The sequence below is a fragment of the Bos indicus genome, chromosome 11 (assembly GCF_029378745.1).
Source record: "Bos indicus isolate NIAB-ARS_2022 breed Sahiwal x Tharparkar chromosome 11, NIAB-ARS_B.indTharparkar_mat_pri_1.0, whole genome shotgun sequence".
Classification (NCBI taxonomy): domain Eukaryota; kingdom Metazoa; phylum Chordata; class Mammalia; order Artiodactyla; family Bovidae; genus Bos; species Bos indicus.
In genome coordinates, this window is record NC_091770.1 from 15,105,218 (window position 1) to 15,126,436 (window position 21,219).

The window sequence follows — 21,219 nt, forward strand, 5'->3', positions numbered from 1 at the left end:
GTATTGATTCACACTTCTAGCTTCAGTTAATGTTCCCATTCGCTGGCCAGCGTAGGTGATTATAATTTTTTAATCAGAATATTTACCTATCTTCATTAAACATGCCTTTTTTTCAACATTGTTTATGTTTATTAGCCATTTGCATTTCTGCTTTGTCAATGATCAGTTTATACCTTTTCCCCATTTTGTTATGTATTGTCTTTGGATATTTTAATATAAATGAGCTACTTGTGTGATAGAATGTTAATTTTTATCATATTTGTCTATATTTTTTCCAGATGGCCCTTTAACTTAATTTTTCTCATCGAAGTTTTAAATTATCATGAAATCATCTATTGATCTCTTCCTTTGTGATTTTAATTGCTTTTTACTCTTTTTTTAAGAGCTCCTCTCTGCAAAGACAAAAGAATCATATATTTTCTAACTGGGATTGATTCCGGTGTTGGTATAAGCCTGGCTGGACATAAATTAGAATGAGCTTAAAAGCTCCCTGCTTCCCACCATAGGAGTCCAGCAGGGTGGTAAGAGTGTAGGGGCCACATGCTTGAGTTTTAAGGTGTACACCAGTTTGAAAGGAAGCTTTTTCCTCTTTTCCTTGCTCTCAGCTTCCTATCTTCTGCTTCTTCAAACTAAAGGGCTGTGCTGAGCCCTCTGAACTTATGCATTTCTTGGACAGAAGAGGCACCCTCTGGCCTTCTTCCCTTAGCCCCTGGATGTGATCCCATGGGCTTCACCAAAAAACGAGTGTTCTTTGCTTTCACCTATATATGTCCCTTGGAGAAGGCAATGGCACCCCACTCCAGTACTCCTGCCTGGAAAATCCCATGGATGGAGGAGCCTGGTAGGCTGCAGTCCATGGGGTCGCTAAGAGTCAGACACAACTGAGTGACTTCACTTTGACTTTTCACTTTCATGCATTGGAGAAGGAAATGGCAACCCACTCCAGTGTTCTCGCCTGGAGAATCCCAGGGATGGGGGAGCCTGGTGGGCTGCCATCTCTGGGGTCGCACAGAGTCGGACACAACTGAAGCGACTTAGTAGCAGCAGCAGCATACGTGTCGCTCCTCAGGTTACACCAGCTGTGTTTTCCAGTGCAGGAAGAGCTTGTGTCAGGCCGCCATTTTGATGGTGAGTTAGTTTGACTCACCTGGTGCTTCTCCAGGGAGGGAATGCCTAACCCAGGGGTGTCAGCTGCAGGCTGCCCTGGGCCACTAGAAGGCCCAGGTCCTGGGATTACACCTCTGCCTGCTGGGGTTCCTAGGAGAGTGATTTGATCCTCTTCACCTCCCTGGCCTCTTCTCTTTTCCAAGGGATAGGTCACAAGGATAGGTACCAGTCTCCCTCAAACTCGCCACCCCCACTCCCCTTCTGTTCCTTGTTACTGCTTTTCTCTAACCTTTCCATGGGTTTTGTTCTTTGGTTTATCTCTTTCTCTGTTTACCTCGCAGTCTGCAAAATTGGCAAACAGCCCCAGAGCACCTCCGATTTCCCTGGAGTCATTTTCATTATTTATGGGGACAAGCTGGAGCTCCTTTATCATGTTGGTGCCCTTTTTCTTTCTTCTTGTTACCTTAGCTCTAACTGTATAAGGTTTTTTGACCAGTTGGCTCCTGTAATTTCTCTGAAGCAAAGAGCCTAAGCATTGGCTACTGAATTAAAGGATATGCTCTTTCTGGCAGTGGTTCTTCAGTATGTGCTGTGTTATTGAGATAATGCCCCTGAAGCACAGATTTAACATTTTCAATATTTGTACGAAAATGAAGATTTATAATTTTCTAGGAATAATCAAACTGGACTCTAATGTGCTGATAATCTTCCTGTGTTTGTCCTATATTATCTATAGAGATTTATCTATAGTCTTGGTATTCTAATATCTAAATCAGCTATAGTCTGATCCTCCATAAGAGCTACAGTACATTCTGTCTGGGAGCAAATCCTGAAATTGTAGGTGTCGTGTCCCATAGAATAAAGAAATAATTCTAATAATGATTCCAAAAAATCAGTCATAGCTTAGGACATAGGCTTATTAGAGATTCTTACTACTTGAATGCTGCTCTTAAACCAATGCAAAAGTTCATTTCCCTTCAAGCTCTTTATACCCTCAAAAACACTTTATCTTTTATTATCTTTCCCCCCCCCACACACTGACATCCTCTTTTTTTCTTAAAAATAGTGAACTTGCTTTCCTTTTTGCTTTTCAGCTAACTTTAAAATTGTTCACTACAAGATTTTATATTCTACAGTCGGGAATGAGGTAGATAAGGTGGCATTATATCAACAAGAATTATTGTCCCATTATTACAGACAATTCTCCCTGGGAGTTAGAGGAAGGACACAATATTGTTTGGTGCTGATATCTCTTGAAGTGGTGTCATTGGGCTGATTTTGGACACTTTTTTTTTTTTAAGGCAATGTGGATGAGTGTTTCTTTGAAAGGGCCTTCTGCTTGTAATATGTTCCATTATCTTTATATGTAGACTCACAAGTCTTAAAGAAGAAAGCCTCATTTTATTCTTTTATACAGAGAGACAAATTATATGTATTTCTCCCTTGTTTACTTTCTGTCTGGAAGTTAATAACTATACATTGAATTTTTTTTAACTGGCAATTTCATGTATTATTATTTTTTCATGTATTATTTCTGATTGAATTCAATAATTCATGCTTGAGCCCATTTGTAAAAGAGGATATTAGGCTCCCTTTATCTTGGGTCTACTGTAGGATATTGGCCGAAACTTTCTTAAAGTCTTTTTAAAATCTTATTTTTTAAAAATCTTTATTTATTTCATGATTTTGAATCTTTAGGTTAATCCAACCTTAACAAAAAGACTTTGAACTTACTTTATGTAGTATATTTTTTATTTTTAAATTTTACATAGAAGCTTTATTTAAATCTTTTTTTTAAATCCCATCATTCATAAACTTTTTTTTTCCCATCTTAGAGGAGTCTAACAGTTAATTGAATCAATTGGTACAGGTCCAGCATTATAACCTGCTTTAAATATCTTATTCCTTTATCTGTTTTCTTGAAGTTGGTGAAAATCCTTAATTATAGCCCTCTACTTGATTCTTGAGGGTAGTTTTAACTATTATACAAATGTGACTTCATGTCCTAGCCATTTTCCGATGTAATTGCTTTTTTGTTTGACTGGTTTTTGTTTGTTTTTACCTTTTTTTTGGTATTACACAAAAGTAAATTATTTACATTGGGAAAAGAGACCCTAATCAATGAATAAGAAAATGCAGAAAAATAAAATAATTAATTGACAAAAGTCTTTATAATAATTTTTCCTTACATGTTCTGACTGAAATTAAATTTTTTTTTCTTGGCTGTAATCTTTTGATTACCTCTTCATAGAACCATAATTTTTGTAATATTTCCTAAGACTGAATAGGGAGAGAATTCATTATTCCTGCATGGTTGAACAAAGTCTTTTTTATTATTGATGGTAGGAATGCATAAACTTCTCCCATGGACATATACACTATTCATAGTATTCCAACAGGTTTGTGGCCCACCAGCACATAAATTTTGTATTCTGTGGTTCCCATCAAAAAAGAGGGGTGAGAAGGGGGTTCAAGAGGGAGGGAAGATATGTATACCTATGGCTGATTCATGTTGATGTATGGCAGAAACCAACACAACATTGTAAAGAAATTATCCTCCAATTTAAAATAAATCATTAAAAAAATTATGATGGATTTATAGTGATACCCATTCTCAGTGTGAAAATCAAGTATATTCCTGATAGGAGTGGATTTCGTTTTGGCCAGGAATTGATGAGGATTGAATCTTCTCACAATTTTACGTTAGTCTGATTACTGGAAGAATTTTACATAGCTTCTGGTTGTGTGCACTTCAAATCTTGTTTTTCTTCCATTATCCACCTACTTCTGGTGTTGAGCAGCACAGAACTCATTCATTCATTTCATTCTAAGATTGCCAGCCTTCATTTTTTCACAGTAGGTCAGTACCGAGGCTGTAGGAATATTCTTGGAAGCCATTCCTACACTGAAGTGGTTAGCAATAGCCACAGAAATGACTGCATACTCTATAAATCTATCTCACTAAACCAAAGTTAAACACGTCCCCATCTCAGTTTCCTGGATTCCCCAGATTCCCACAGCCACTCTAGAACTACCTGCTTAGAGAGGAAGTGTATCTGAGTGAAAGATTGAAGCTAACTAATTGACATGACAGTGTCTTCCTTTTTTGACTGCAGCTTGTGGGATCTTAGTTCCCTAAACAAGGATTGAACCCATGCTGCCTAAAATGGAAGTGCTGAGTCCTAATCTCAACCACCAAGGAAATACTGAAGGTAACATTTTTTTTAAGTTGTATTAAGATATATTTCACATACCATATAGTTTACCCATTTGAGGTATACAATTCAGTGGTTTTTAGTATATTCACACGTGCAACCATCACCACAGTTAATTTTAGAACATTTTCATCATCTCAAGAAGAAACCCCGTATCTTTTAGCCATCACTGTCCTCTCTCGCCCTGTTCCCTCACCAGCCCTAAGCAATCATTAAGCTACTTTTTTATTACTTTTGCAGATGTTATGCAGTCTGAGGATCAGGTTGTTAGGACTACATTGTTAGGACCCTACCCAGAGCCTTGAGAGGGGCCATAAACCTTAAGCTGCATTAGCTTTGTGGTTTATCTGCCTCTGTACCTTTATTCTACCAAAATCTGTATATGTGGTTCCCTGTTGTTCACAGAGTTGATTGGATCTACTAGAGTATGTAAATTTTTTGTGAAAACTGGGGATAAGGAGGAGTTCATTTGGAAAATTAAGTAAAGCTGAGTAAAGCAAAAGAGTAACCCAAGGAGTTGGGAATGTTACGAAGTCTGTTAGACTGTCTTGGAGTTTAAATTGTTTTGTTTTGTCTTTTGGGAGGCCTCACTTTTTCAATAAAAGAAACCAGTGTTGTCTATGTGCTGTTCTGTCTCCTAATTTTTTTCCAGAATGCCTCTTAAGCATATTAATTGATTCTTCATGACATATCAAAAGCTCCCCATGATGCCATTGTTATTCCAAGTTTTAAAAGATTAAATTAAAAAAAGTTCTTCCGTTTATCAAAGAAAATTCAAGAGTTAGGATTGTGGTACAGCACTATGTAAGAGGCAGAAATTCTTCCAGGAAGAAGTTCAGGCTCTGACGTAGACAAACCTGTGACCACTGAGAAGAGAGCAGCGCGGTTGGTTGGTGACTGTCTCACGGTTTCCTTTGTCAGAACATCAGTCACTTTGAATGAGGGCCCACCCTCATGACCTTATTTTACTTTAATTCTTTAGAGACCTTGTCCCCAGATACAATCACATTTTGAGGGGCTTCTCACTGCGGGTAAGACTTCAACATAGGAATTTGGAAGGCCTACCACAATTCAGTCATAACATATAGTGAGGGGTTGATGTAAATAATAAACAGTTTACAGTAGGAATAGGAAGGAGTTTTATTTGAGCCAAACTGAGGACTATTGCTTGGGATACACAGATTCAAGAAGCACGTGAATTGTGTTGACTACAAAATGGGGAGACTTACACAGGCAAAAATCGAAATGTTGCCTAAGTTGTTAAATATTAGGATCGGAGCTGGCGAGAATGGTGCAAGGACTGATTGGGGTCCAAAATGATGGCATATTTACAAGGGGGAACTTATGGCATATGATTGCATCTGGTAGCTGCTTCTGATCATTTTTTGAAAGTGGCTGGTTTGATGCAGTCAGAACATTCAGATTCGTTGTTGATGTAGGAACATGTCTGAAACCACACCCACAATGGCCACCTGGCTTTGCTTTGAATGCCTGAACCACAGTTAACTCCTTTTTTATTTTTGTTGTTCAGCTGCTAAGTCGTGTTGGCCTCTTTGCAGCCCTACAGACTACAGCACACCAGGCAGGCTTCCCTGTTCTTATGTCCTGGAGTTTGCCCAAGTTTGTGGCCATTAAGTCGGTGATGCTATCTAACCATTTCATTGTCTGCCGGCCCCGTCTCATTTGCCTTCAACCTTTCCCAGCATCATTGTCTTCTCCAACGGGTTGACGCTTCACATGTGGTGGCCAAAGTATTGGAACTTCAGCTTCAGCATCAGTCCTTCCAATGAATATTCAGGGTTGATTTTGATTTTCAAGTGATCTTAACTATGTCATCAGAGGGAAAGTCGTGCTGGCCAGGCACAGTCTCTCCCAGCAGAGCGGAGTGTTGATCTTAATGGGTTTGTGGCAGAGTGGAGTTCAGGGTCTGGGAGACTTTCTGAGGAATCAGGAATTGATGTCTTCTGAGGTATGACTACCTAGTTGGTACTCTTGTTGGTTAGTTGGCCCTCAGAGGTGTGTTTATTTGAGTGAATCCATCCCTGACAGGAGGACTTTCAGAAGCAAGAGGCTAACACTGATTGGATGGCTACAAAGGTCTATTCTGTGAAACAAATTTTCATTAATTGAGTAAATAGGTTTGGTGATTGGCAGAACGGCCATTCTTTCCCTAAGTTTTTGGGGATGTTATTCTCAAAAGTGGCTCTCGTATGTCCCAATTTTCTCCTAAAGTGGCCAAATATCTTAGTTCTAAAGGAATTTGTGTCACTTTCTAGCTGGTTGACAGATTTACACTCTGAATCCAAGTCAGTGATATTTTGTTGAGGAACAGAGGTTGGAGTCATCCTGGTTCCTCAGATCACTAGTCATGTGGCCTCAGACAAGCCACATGACTTCTCTGAAACTCAGTTTCTTCGTCTGTAAGGAAACAATAACGGTCTCTCTGTGTTGTTAGAAGTATCAACAACATAACTTAAAGAAACTGCCTAGCACACTATGTGTGGTACACACCAGTTCATGGTTCTTATCCCTGGCTTATTAGACTCGCCTGGAGACCTTTAAAAACTCCTGAGAATAGGAGTCTCCCCACTTGCCAGAGCTTCTGAGTTAATTAGGGTCAATTCCAAATAGGTGATTCCAAAGTCCCAAGGTGGTTCTGAGGCCAGCCTGATTCAAGAAGCATTAGTGACAGCCCCAAGAGGGCTGCTGCTCTCTCAACCCACTCGCTTCTGTTTCCATTAGTTTGCCCCTGAACTTGATGCCCTTCCCAATTTCTCTCCCATAAGCCTGAGAAGAAATAGCCCTCCCTATGCCATATGTGTACAACTGTTGATAGGATGTCTGTGGCTCTGATATATCTCTAAAGTGATATATATTTTTTTTGTTTAAGGGAAAACTGGTATATAACATTATATGTCTCAGGTATACAGTATTTAATTCGACATCTGTATACTCTGCCAAGTGATCACCCCCCAAAGTCATTACCATCTGTCACCATGCAGTTGAACCCTTCCCCCCACACCTTAACCTCTTTCCCCTCTGGTAAACACCAATCAGTTCTCTGCATCTATGAGATTGTTTTTCTTGTGTTTATTTTTTTGTTTAGATTCTGCATATGAGTGAAATCTTATATTTGTTTTTCTCTGTCTGCCTTCACTTAGTATAATATCCTCAAGTTCCATCCATGTTGCCACAAATGGGAAGATTTCCCTTTTTTTAAATATTCAAGTGGTATGCTAATTATATATATATATTTATATATACATCACATCTTGTTTATCCATTCATCCATTTGATGGACACTTGTTTCTGTATTTTGGGGATTATAAATAATGCTGCAGCGAACATAGGGGGTCTATATATCTTTTCAAATTAATGTTTTAGTGTTTCTTGGATAAATACCCAGAATGAAATATCTGAATCATATGGTAGTCCTATTTTCAATTTTTCGGGAATCTCCCCGTTCTTTTCCATAGTGGCCGCGCCAATTCACACTCCCACCAATAGTGCACAAGGGTTTCCTCTTCGTCACATCCTCTATAATACTTGCTATTTCTTGTCTTCTTGGTAATAGCCATTTCAAGAGGTATGGGTTGATATCTCATTATCATTTTGATTTGCAGTTCCCTGATGATTAGTGATACTGAACATGTTTTCATGTGCCAGTTGGCCATGTGTATGTCTTCTTTGCAAAAAGCTGTATTCAGGACCTCTGCCTATTTTTTTAAATTGGTTTGCTTTTTGTTGTTGAGTTGTATGAGTCTTTACACATTTTGCATATTAATCCTTTGTCAAGTATATGGTTTGTAAATATGTTTTCCCATCCAGTAGGTTGCCTCTTCATTTTGATGATGGTCTCCTTCACTGTGTGTAAGCTTTCTAGTTTGATGTAATCCTATTTATTTATTGTTGCATTTGTTTCTTTTGCTTTTGGAGTCAGAACCACAAAATATTGCTAAGACCAATGTCAGTGGTGGTAGTGGTGGTTTAGTCACTAAGTCGTGTCCGACTTTTGTGACCCCATGGACTGTAGCCTGCCAGAGTCCTCTGTCCATGGGTTTCTCCAGGCAAGAATACAGGAGTGGGTTGCCATTTCCTTTTCCAGGGCATCTTCCCAATGCAGGAATCAAACCCAGGTCTCCTGCATTGTAGGCAGATTCTTTACCAACTGAGCTAGGAGGGAAACGATGTCAGTCGATTTACCGCTTTTACTTTCTCCCAGGAATTTTACAGTTTCAGGTCTTAAATTCAAGCCTTTAAGCCATTTTGAGTCAATTTTTGTGTGTGGTGTAAGATAGTGGTCTACTTTCATTGTTTTGTACGTGGCTGTCCATTTTCCCCAACACCATTTATCCTCTCTATTGTATCTTCTTGGCTCCTCTGTTGTGAATTAACTGTATACATGGGTTTATTTCTTGGTTCTCAGTTCTGTTCCATTAATCTGTGTGTTTTTTTATGTAAAGTGGCTATCTTTTTTTTGTATGTGAAGTGATTACCATTTTAATACATGAAAGTACATGTTACATTGATCACATGGATAAGAGAAGTGTCTTCAGATCCAAAACTGGAATTCAGAAGACAGGGAGACTGGAAGGTACCTTGTTCCAAACTGTAAAAGGACAATCACACTGAAGTCTGCCTATAACATTTGCAGGGTTGTGAAATACATTCTATAATACTTCTTTGAGAAATACATCTTCAGAGCAAAAATGTGTGTTAAACTATATGTTTATATAAGTGTAGCAGCAGCAGCAGTCATCAGAATAATTAATTAAAATAACTTAGTGGGCATTGGAAAGGCTAGTAATGTTTGGAGAGGGCTTCCAAGGTGGCACTAGTGGTAAAGAACCCACCTGCCAATGCAAGAGACATAGAGACGAAGGTTTGATCCTTGGGTCACGAAGATCCCCTGAAGGAGGGCATGGGAACCCACTCCAGTATTCTTGCCTGGCGAACACTATGGACAGAGGGACCTGGTAGGCTACAGTCCATAGTGTTGCAAAGAGTTGGACACAATTGAAGCAACTTAGCAGGCATGTGATGTTTGGATAAGTAATGAAATAAAGATATACATAATTAACATTACATGTTTATTCCATAAAATATATTTGTCTTGCCTTTACTTCTATAAAATCATCAATTATGTTTTAATATTTGTATTGGTTCCTGAAGATGCTCTAGAAAATTACCACAAACTTGGTAGCTTAAAGCAACAGATGACTGGGGACTTTTCTGGTGGTCCAGTGGTTAAGAATCCACCTTGTAATGCAGGGACACAGTTTTGATCCCTGGTTGGGGAACTAAGATCCCATGTGCTCTGGGGAAAGATCCCACAGTGGAAGACCTGATGCAGACAAAATAAATAAATACATATTTTTTTTTAAAAGCAACACATATATTCACTCACAGTTCTTAAGACCGTAAGTCCAAAATCAAGGTGTCAGCAGGACTACTGTCTCTTTAAAGGCTCTAGGTGAGAATCCATTCTTTGTCTTTTCCAGTTTCTGGTGACTGCCAGCATTTGTTGGCTTGTGTATGCATTACTCCAACCTCTGCCTCCATCTTCACGTATTGTTCTTGTGTGTGTGTGTGTGTGTGTGTGTGTGTGTGTGTGTGTAAAATCTCCCTCTGCCTTTCTCTTATAAGGACACTTATAAGTGCCATCTCTTAGGACAGGACTTTGAGCCCATCAGGTTCATTTTAAAATCCTTTTTCCAAATCAGGTAACAGGGATTAAGACTTGATATCTTTGGGGCAACTAGTCAGCCCACTATAGTTATCAAAGATTTCCTGCTTCTATTAACACTGACTAAAGGATTATAAAAATATTTTTTTATTTGAAGTATATAAAGTTTAAATGCATTGTTGGCCAGAAACAAATAGACTGCCAAATAGTGTTTCCAGCAAAGATAGGTTTATTCAGGATCATCAGAGAATTGCATTTTGGTACCCACAACCATGGCAAGTCATGTGTAAGTTCTCCTTTCTGATCTCCGATCTCTATTTAATTGAAATATATATTTGTTACTTTTTTACATTTCCTTCTGTTGATCAGGATCTTTCTCTGAAAGTCTCCCTAATCAACAGTCAGGTTTTTTAGTTTCAGTGGGTTTTTGTTCCTCTATGACAAGAAGGAGCTTTCTGGGGTGTAGAGCCTCAAGTCAGAGGGAAAGTAAACAGATTGGACCTTCCTCTAGTTGCAGGGAGCATGGGCTTCTCTCTAGCTGTAGTGCGTGGGCGTCTCTTTCTGGGGGCTTCTCTTGTTGTCAAGCAGGGCCTCTAGGGAATGGGAGTCCAGTAGCATGGGCTTAGTTACTCCATGCCATGTGGAATCTTCCCAGACCAAGGATCATACCCGTGTCCCCCTGCATTGGCAGTCAGTTTCTTAACCACTTGATCACCAGTTAAGTCCAGACAGAGTTCTCATATGGAATTCACTGGACTCCTCTTCGTTGGGTCTCTAATTCCCTGAAGTGGTACCTCAGTGTTGGTAGTAAGGGCCCACGTGCTTTGGCAGGACCGACTAAGGCTTTCATCAGGTAGTCTGGAGGGTTCTGACCTAAAGAGAAATCAAAGCTGCAGTCTTTCCAATTATACAGCAGCTGGGCAAGACCGAAACTGTGATCTCTTCCACTGGCCTCCTGGCCGGAGAAGGCGATGGCACCCCACTCCAGTACTCTTGCCTGGAAAATCCCATGGATGGAGGAGCCTGGTAGGCTGCAGTCCATGGGGTCGCGAAGAGTCGGACACAACTGAGCGACTTCCCTTTCACTTTTCACTTTCATGCATTGGAGAAGGAAATGGCAACCCACTCCAGTGCTCTTGCCTGGAGAATTCCAGGGACGGGGGAGCCTGGTGGGCTGCCGTCTACGGAGTCACAGAGTCGCACACGACTAAAGTGACTTAGCAACCGGCCTCCTGGGTGGGTGGTGCAGGATGACTCCACGCCCTCCACTCCTTCCACAGCTCAAGGTTACGCCTCTGGGGTCGGGAGTGAGGGAACCAAGGCCCCTCCCCCAAGTCCCGTCCCTTTCCCCAGCTTGGGGCGGGGCATCCTCACTGGGCATGCTCGGTACTAAGGGCTCGTGTTGGTCTCCTAGGCGGAAGCAGGTTCAGCGAGTATGCGTGTTTTTCCCAGGGTTCTCCGCGCTGCTGTTATGGCCGCCTCCTTGTTCCGCTATCTGCACATGGTGGTCTAGGCTTTGTGTTTACACGACCTGTCGCCACTAGTCGTCGGCCTCTTGGTCGCTTTTACTTGTACTTTCTTCTTTTTGACTCCTGTGTGACCTTCGTAGGAATCTTTTGGCTGCAGCTATGTCCGGGGTGATGTGGACCCCGGAGCTGGCAGTGCTGAGGGGCTTCCCTACTCAGGCTGAGCGGCAGCAGTGGAAGCAGGAGGGAGTCGCCAGTTTGGGTGAGAGGGGGGAACGTGCCAGGAGGGACTTACGCCGCCGTGAGGACTGTGGGGAGAAGAGGTGGCTGGGTTTTCATCTCTCCTGTATTTTTTTCCTACCCAAATCTACCTGATTTCTTAAGGCTTCAGGTTGTTGCATCCTTGACCTGGTGGGCGTGGTCTTCGGGTTCCGTACTTGTCTTCACCCTAAATTTTTCCCCGTCCAGGGGTTCTTTACCGTCTGAGCTCCCAGGGAAGCCCTCAGTAATAATGTCAATTATTTTTATAATCTCTTAACACTTATTCAGTCACTTAATCCTTATAATAGACATATAAAGTAGACAGTACTTTTGTTCCCTTTTTGCAGATGAAGAAATTTAAGTAAGTTGGTTAAGTAATTTATTCAAGGTCTCACAGCTGGTAAGTACAACAACTGAAATGAGGCAGCAAAGATGTAATCTTGTAAGCAAAGCACATTTACCAGAGAAATAAAGAGTTAAAAGGCACATTTACTACAGGGTTATAGGTACACGTTGTTGTAGGATTTAAGCTGGACCCAAAAGAGAAATATCAATTTAGGACTGTGTGTGTGTGTGTGTGAGAGAGAGTTTAACACAGTATATATGTGTAAGTGGGATGTGTGTGTGTGTACGCACACACGTGTTTGGGTGTTATATACAATAGGTGCTTCAGGTGAGAGGTAGTTTCTGAAGTCTGAGTCTGGAAGTCTTATGGAAGAAATCAAACTTGACCTGATTTTTGATCCGAGAGTAAAACTAGTAAGTGGAAAAGAGTTCCCCAGGAGGAAATCACCAGTGTAAAAGTGTGGAGGCAGGAATGTGCGTTTGCATATGGTTGGGCTTCCTTGGTGGCTCATAAACAGTAAAGAATCTGCCTGCAATGCAGGAGACCTGGGTTGGATCCCTGGGTCCGGAAGATTCCCTGGAGAAGGTAATGGCTACCCACTCCAGTATTCTTGCCTGGAGAATTCCATGGATAAAGGAGCCTGATGGGCTGCTGACCATGGGGTTGCAAAGAGTCGGACACTACTGAGTGGCTTATCACTTTCACTTTCATGGTGGGGGTAGTGGGAGCCAGATGGTAAAAGGAAATGTTCTAAGAAAACTTTTCTGTTCTCAGTAGGATTCCTTTTGAATTCTCAGCAGAAGGATGATGTTCGTTGCTGCTGCGGAATATTTTTTCTAGGTCTAACTTCTGCCTTACTGCTCATGATATGGATGAACTTCTAATCCTAGGAGAAATGGTGGGAATTTGCACAGTGCTTTGTGATTAATTTATAGGAAGTGTTCTAGATATATACATTTTTTTTTTTTTTTTTTTGCATACTGAAATGGTAATAGTGTTACCCTTTGCAATATGAAAATAGTAGTTTTTTGGATTATTGTACAAATTTTCTTTCTATTACAGAGAGTGGATCTTTCCTACAATTGTTGCTAGAAGGGAACTACAAAGCCATATTGTTAAATTCATTGACTCAAAGTATTTTAAATTCAGCAACAATAACTGAAGAAAAGATTGACAGCTACCTAGAGAAGCAGATAGTAACATTCCTGGATGATTCAGCAGAATTGGACAAAATCAGAAGGTAGAATTTTATTTGAAATTTTCATGGAGAAATGAATTTTGAATACATTTGGTAGTGTCTTGACAGTATGTAAGGCACACTGACTTCTGCGGTTTTTGGAAAACCTGGCTTTACATTTAGTCAAGACTCTTGATGTACGTAATAATCTATGTAAAAGCTTCTGTCCAGAGGACCATCGAGAATGAAAAGGTAAAGTGGTATAGGATGTCAGAGGTTCATATATAACACTAAGTTATGACCGGGTGGTAGCTGCCAACCACTGAGCTTCCAGCTGCTTAGGTCTCATAGGTTTTAGCTATACTTAAGACTTCAGACCTTCTTTCCTTTTAACATGAAAGTGTACACTATCATCTGGTTATTTGTAGATTGCTGAGTGAGAATTGTAACTACTTTTATTATTTTTAGATTGTTACCTTTAATGTTTTTATTATGGAACCCTTGGTTTATCTTCTTCCATTGATGTTTATGTAATTTAATAGTATTTAGTATAAGGGATGGAGAAGGCAGTGGCACCCCAGTTCAGTACTCTTGCCTGGGAACTCCCATGGACGGAGGAGCCTGGTAGGCTGCAGTCCATGAGGTCTCAAAGAGTCGGACATGACTGAGCGACTTTACTTTTCACTTTCATGCCTTGGAGAAGGAAATGGCAACCCACTCCAGTGTTCTTGCCTGGAGAATCCCAGGGACGGGGGAGCCTGGTGGGCTGCCGTCTGTGGGGTCGCACAGAGTTGGACACGACTGAAGCGACTTTGAAGCAGCAGCAGTATAAGGGATAGTTGCACAGCAGTTAACCTAATTTTTTCAGTGGCTTATATTATACTCTTATAAGTTTGTTAATATACCTTTCTTTTCTCTACTGTCTCTGGCAACCATGTTGTTTTAGTTTTCTTTGAAACATGCACGTTTGTTTTATCATAATTTGTAAGAAATGACTTCATTTTAGTTCTTGAACAAATCAACTACTGTGCTTGGTGTTGAGGTTGTAAAGATAAATAAAATGTAATCTGCATCTATTAGGAGTTTATAAAAGAATACTACTACAGACATTGTATTTTACTTAACAGATGTCGTTCATTTTCATTTTTCTGGCCGTCTGGTAGTTTTTCTTTGCTTTTGTGTCGGTCCTATTATTTTGCTATCAGGTGTCTGTGTGTTACCATAGCTTTGTGTGGTGACGTAAGAACACACGTGCATGCACAAATGCATTAAACACTGGTCGACCAGAACTCCTGCTTGTCACGTAGAGCTGAGAAGAGACATTTCAGTTACCTTATTTTGAGGTTATTTGAAAATTAAACTGTATTTTTAGCTCTTCTTGAGGATTTTGATTTTTAGTTATGACATTTATTAAGGCTTACATTAAGATCTTGCTGCACACCTGTTTCCCCAAGTTTCCTAAACTTCTAACTACAAACAGCCTCTATTCTTTCTTTGCTCTGCTCTCGATTGCACTGTGTCCAGAGCATTCTGGATACCATAGGCTCGTAGGTTTTATTTTATTTATTTTTTTCTTAAAGAATCTTCCTTTTTGAGGTAGGGCCTAGGGAATCTAGGAGGATTCTTGTAGCTTCATGCTGAAGAAAAAGTGAAAGCAGTCATCCTCTTCCTCCAACACTCCCTAGGCCCTACCGCAAAAAGGAAGCTTCTTTAAGAATTCCATGGACTGTATAGTCCACGGAGTCACAAAGAGTCGGACACAGCTGAGCGACTTTCACTTTCACTCGTGTCTTAATCTAAAGGTTGGCAAATTACCTCTGGTGGGTCAAGGCCAAAGTGCCTCAGAGTGTTGCTTACATTTTTAAAAAGGTTGGGGACAAAAGAAACACCTGTGACCTGTAAAGCCTAAAATGTTTTCTCCTTTACAGAATGAGTTTACCTACTTACTCCTGTCTTCAGCCAAAGTAGGATTGAAAAGAAATAGGTTCAAGTGCAATATCTAGGGTTTTTTGTTGTTGTTGTTGTTGTTGTTCTCATAGTTCGTAGTGCAGATCAATAAAATGTTTGGAAACAATTTTTTATTGACACTTTTCTTATGTATAAAATCAATTTTTCACCCAATGTCAGAGCTGTTAAATAGAATATAAGACAAAGTTCTCAGTATCTGATCAGGCCCTAAACCAGTGCTGTTCAAGAGAATGTTTGTGATGATGGAGATACTCTGTATCTGCTTTATCCAGTGTGGGAGCCAGTAGCCACGTTTGGCCATTGAGCACTTGAAATGTAGATAGTGTGACTGAGGGACTGAATTTTTAAATTGTATCTGTGTTTGGGTGCATACATAGTTGTGTCCAACTCTTTGCAGCCCCATGGACTGTAGCCCACGAGGCTCCTCTATCCCTGGAATTTTCCAGGCAAGAATATTGGGTTGCCATTTCTTTCTCCAGGGGATCTTCCTGACCCAGGGATAGAACTCACATCTCTGGTGTCTCCTGCCTTGGCAGGTGGATTCTTTACCACTAGCACCACCTGGGAATTATTTTAAAGAGCCATATGTGACTCAAGGTGACTGTGTTGGACTTTGCAGACCTAAACTGTAGATTTCAAAAAATTTCTTTGTAATACTCTCAGATAATGTCAATGTTGATATCTTACATTTTTATTAATAACACTGAAATGAAATAGTAGTGTATTTGTGGTTATACATAATGGTTTATGTTTATTTCTTTATTCTTATATGCAGACAACAGAAGATATTCCTACTTGGTGTAAGCAGTTTGCAACTTTTTGTTCAGAGTAACTGGACGGGCCCTCTTGTTGATTTACACCCTCAGGATTTTTTGCCATCTGTTTTGTTTCAGCAGTTCAGTGAGGTACGCTTCTTGGAAATGTCATATGTAGGTATTATTGTGTTTATTCTTTAGAAATGGATCTTTATAAGCCAGAGTTAATAGTAGGTAAGAGAGAAACATGACTTCGTGGCTTGTACAGAACCTACTAAGAATACTTGTTCATTGATCAGAGTTTCATGTAATTCAGAAGTTCCGGTGTCAGTCTCAAACTCCTCTTCAAACGCTCCTCATTTTATGGAGCTCTGTTAGCTGCTCTATTTATTAAAGAATGGACAGCTGCACCAGTCCTCCAGCTGCATATTTTACCACAGCTACACAAAGATACTTTCTGAAGAAGTAGAAAGTCTGGAGATCTGTTTAATTTTGTTGCAGAAAAGTTTTGCAGCTGTGCTTAGAACAGTTCCTGGGGAGGTTTCCTTTGTGTCACAGATACACTTATTTGTATGTACTTAGAGTGTGTGCCTCGGAGATGCCCCATGGTGATAATGAGTCTTAATATCCGTGTATGGAGATAATGTTACTCACCTGCATCCATAGGTCATCAGTACGGCTTGCAGTTTGAACACCTCAGTTGTGTTTGAGCACATGTACCCAGGGCTTGGGGGAATGTAACCTGCCCTAAGAAGAAGAATGGTAACTGAGTTATCCAGCCACCTCAGAGGACTGGAGCATAACTGTTAATAACTCAGCCTGGAAAAAGGGCACCTTAACATCCAGAACTTACGCAGTCAAAAAGACCTGTTTACTGTTTCCTGTTTTCTCAGAATTAGAAATAGCTGATGAAAGGGGAATGGAGTTGTTAGAAATCAGTGTTAATAATTTGATGAGAATCACAAAGCAGTCATAATCTGAAGCCATGGCAGTTGTAGCTGTACAGTCAGTTTACTGAGTCATAATGTTATATTGTGATAGAATAACTAAGATTCATAGTGCTGGCTCGAAATCATTACTGAAACGTTAAAAGCCCTTGCATATTTTATGTCTAAGAAGGGAATTTAATCTATACCTTACAAAAGTTTTCATCCAAGATGATTACAAGTAAAATCCCCAAGATTTTGACACTTAAAGAGATGCTTTGATTATCCAGGAGTTTATGTATATGGAACATCTCACTTCCTCTTTGTGTATGAAACACTTTCTGGCCTCTGTTGCTGCCCAGTGCAGGGTAGAAACCTACCAGACAAGGTTGCAGATACTTACTGAGCACTGATGTGTGGTTGGAGTGGTGCTTCATTCCCATGTGTTGTATCAGTTTGACATTTTCTGTTGATGAGAAGACGGAAGCTGACAGTGGTAAGAGAAACTTGCAGAGGCTTTATAGCTGGGGGATTGGAACCCATGTTTTCTGGGTCCAAATCCAGTACTCTTTCTGCTGTGCTAGTGTGGAAGCACCTGTGGAGTCAGATAGCAATTCAGACAGTGCAGAAATGGGTTACATGAGAGAGTCAAACTGTAAGAAGCATTGAAATGAATAAGACATGTGAGGAAAGTGATTTTTGTCTGAGAAGACCTTTTAGTCAAGAGTGGACCTTGAGGTAGAACCTGAAGGGTGATGAGGGCAATGGATCAGTAGAGAAGAGGAGGAAATACGTTCTAGATGCAGTCACATGAGCACAAATTTAGAGGACAGAGCAGTAGGTGTTTGTGAGGGCTGTTTGAGGGGCTGCTTTGAGCCTGTTGGGGCAGCAGTAAAAGATGGGGCTCAGGCCACATCGTAGGAAATTTTCATTAAGACCTTGATTTTAATCTTTTTAGTATAAGTACATCTTACTCTCAATAAACATACCAGATGTGTGCAGTTTAAATAATAAAACATCTTTGTTTCCACCACCTGGCTTGAGAGAGGGAACATCACCAGCCTTGGAGAATGGAACTTTCTGACTGCTCTTGCTTAGGTGTTGAGCCCCTTTGCCATTGGGGTGGCTCTGTGGGCCCAGGGCTGGGAGAGCCTTGGAACTGGTCTCGTCTGGCTTAGCAGCCTCTCTAGCTACCTGGTGTGCAAATCATAGCATCTTCTGCATGTGCTCTGACTTGGAAAAGCATTAGAAGGTCTCCTGTGTGTGCTTCTTGGTGACATCCCCAGCCCCCTTTCTCATGAAACACTCATGAATTTGATGTTAACATTCCATTGCTTTCTTCATAGTTTTAGCACTTACATATATATGTATTCTCAGAAAACATATTGTTTAGTTTTGCCACTTTCTGAACTTTATATAAGTTAAATAAGCAGGGTGACAATATACAGCCTTGACGTACTCCTTTCCTGATTTGGAACCAGTCTGTTGTTCCATGTCCAGTTCTAACTGTTCCTTCTTGACCTGCATACAGATTTCTCAGGAGGCAGGTCAGGTGGTCTGGTATTCCCATCTCTTGAGGAATTTTCCGCAGCTTGTTGTGATCCACACAGTCAAAGGCTTTGGCATAGTCAATAAATAAGTAAATAAAGCTTATTTAACTTATATGCAGAGTACATCAGGAGAAATGCTGGACTGGATGAGGCACAAACTAGAATCTCGATTGCCAGGAGAAATACCAATAACCTCAGATATGCAGATGACACCACCCTTATGGCAGAAAGTGAAGAGGAACTAAAAAGCCTTTTGATGAAAATGAAAGAGGAGAGTGAAAAAGTTGGCTTAAAACTCAACATTCAGAAAACTAAGATCATGGCATCTGGTTCCATTACTTCATGGCAGATAGATGGGGAAACAGTGGAAACAGTGACAGACTTTATCTTTTTGGGCTCCAAAATCACTGTAGATGGTGACTGTAGCTATGAAATTAAAAGATGCTTGCTCCTTGGAAGGAAAGTTATGACCAACCTAGACAGTTTATTAAAAAGCAGAGACATTACTTTGCCAACAAAGGTCCATCTAGTCAAGGCTATGGTTTTTCCAGTGGTCAGGTATGGATGTGAGAGTTGAACTATAAAGAAAGCTGAGCACCAAAGAATTGATGCTTTTGAACTGTGGTGTTGGAGAAGACTTTTGAGAGTCCCTTGGACTGCAAGGAGATCCAACCAGTCTATTCTAAAGGAAATCAGTCCTGAATATTCATTGGAAGGACTGATGTTGAAGCTGAAACTCCAATACTTTGGCCACCTGATATGAAGAACTGACTCATTTAAAAAGACCCCGATGCTGGGAAAGATTGAAGGCAGGAGAAGAAGGGGTTGATGAGGATGAGATGGTTGGACGACATCACCAACTCAGTGGCCATGAGTTTGAGTAAACTCCAGGAGTTGGTGATGGACAGGGAGGCCTGGCATGCTGCAGTCCATGGGGTTGCAAAGAGTTGGACACGACTGAATGACTGAACTGAACTTTATATAAATGAAATAAATTGTGTTCTGTGACTTGCTTTGCTTAGACGTATATTTTTGGTATTATAAACTATTCATTTTTACTGTTGCATAGTATTCCAATTGTATGAATGGACCACAATTTATATATCGATTCTACTTTTGATGGCCACATGGGGTGTTTCCATTTTTGGTAGTATATTATGTACCATGCTGTTGGGAACACATCTTCTGGGAATCATTTGTAAGAGTTCCCAAGCACAGCAAAACTTAAAAAAGGATAATGTTTGGTACAATGAGCTAAATGAAGGAGGCTGTTTTTACTGCCTGCCCCCTTCCTAGGGCTATAGTTAGGCACCCTGAGGGCTGAGAGGACTGATGTTTTACCACACTTGTAAATGCTTCCCAGGACTGAGTTGGGAAGCTCTGCTGAGGGCAGGTATCCATGAATGGAACTGCTGTGCTCTAGGGTATATGCATGTTCAACTCTTCTTACTGTGTCAGGTTGTCTTGGAGAGAATTATTCAGTTTATACTCTTTATCAGCAATCTGAGAATTTGGAAGATGGAGTTGAAGTTTTAAAATTGGGGAGTGGCATATCAGTATTTTCCAGCTGTCATTTTCCTGTGCTTATTGATGTTTCATAGTTCCTGTGAGGACAGATATTTGTGAATATACTTCATGGTGTTGGAGTATAGTCATCAAAGCCAAGTTAATTTTCCCTGCCTCCAATGTATGGAGGCACAAGTTGACATTTTTAGCACTGCTGTGTGACGGCTGGTCTAACCAGCCTCGGGATAGCACTGAAGCTTAGCGTCTGAGTAATTCCCTCTCACACATAAAAGTTGATCTTCTAGTAAACTGGTTTTATATCAGATGTATCTCAGGCTTCCAGATGTTGACTTTTCTTCACTGTTCTGATTAATAAGTATTTTTATATGTCTTATGCTCTCTTGACTGAGGAGTTGTTGCTAAGGGACTTATAACTTTCATTTTATCTGTTTTCATTGAAAATATAAACAGTCCTCTTTCAAATTCAGCCATTTTTCCAAACCTCTGTAAGCATGGTTAGAGCTTGGTTGGAATATCAGTGTTAGATCACAGGAGTAGATAGAGACTGCTTCACTTAAGCAGAAGATAGAAAAGCATTCAATTTTTTGATAATAGTGATGCAAAATAACTTTGGCAAAAGAAATTTGTTTGTTTATTCATGCATTCACTCCTTTACTTATTTATTATTTGCCGTGTTAATGACATTTTCTGAGAACTTAAAGAGGAGAAGGTTTAGCAACCAACCTCTGACTTTGAGTATCAGAGGAAATGAGATCCAAGTAGTGTATCATGGAGTATCTCTTTGTGTAATTTTCTGTTTGTTGCCCTGTTAAGTCACCTGTTTGTTATCTTTAAGGATTTCATTAGAAGATAGTGATCTAAATTTGTGCTACAACAGGTAGATGTCTTTTTTGTCTCAGTGTGATTAGAAAAGGATTCTTTTTCTTAAAGTCATGTCTTGTACTTCACCAGTTTGGTTGGGATGCTAGGAAATAAAGATTGTTAAGTCCACCTAAAAGGCAGGATGATTCAGTGAGGCTTCAGGTCCAGCTTGGGCGTGTGAGGCAGGGTCTTCTCTCCAGTCCGTAAGCGGTAGCCTTGCTGGTGCAATTGGTACCTCCACTTGGAGGTCTTGCAGGGAACCTCAGACTCATTGTGTCCACCCTGGATTCGTGGTGAGGTTCTTCTCCAGACCAGGTCCTCTTCTGTGTCTGTGTCTTGGTTGCTTACACCCCCATCCTGCAGTTGTCCCAGTC

The 21,219-nt window shown here is 40.4% G+C and overlaps 1 protein-coding gene across 3 annotated transcripts in view; it reads left to right on the forward strand.

Moving 5' to 3' along the window:
• The first annotated feature begins 355 nt into the window (after positions 1–355).
• TTC27 (tetratricopeptide repeat domain 27) overlaps positions 356–21,219 on the forward strand; it is a 185,491-nt gene continuing 164,627 nt past the window's right edge. The window contains exons 1-3 of one of the 3 annotated variants that reach the window (XM_070798087.1): positions 356–4,319; positions 13,144–13,321; positions 16,002–16,131. In XM_070798087.1, coding sequence (XP_070654188.1) covers positions 4,262–4,319; positions 13,144–13,321; positions 16,002–16,131 — 366 coding nt within the window. In that variant the 5' untranslated portion in view covers positions 356–4,261. Of the gene's footprint in view, positions 4,320–11,444; positions 11,737–13,143; positions 13,322–16,001; positions 16,132–21,219 lie in introns of those variants that run through there. The other 2 variants (XM_070798088.1, XM_019969975.2) reach the window with 2 other exon arrangements.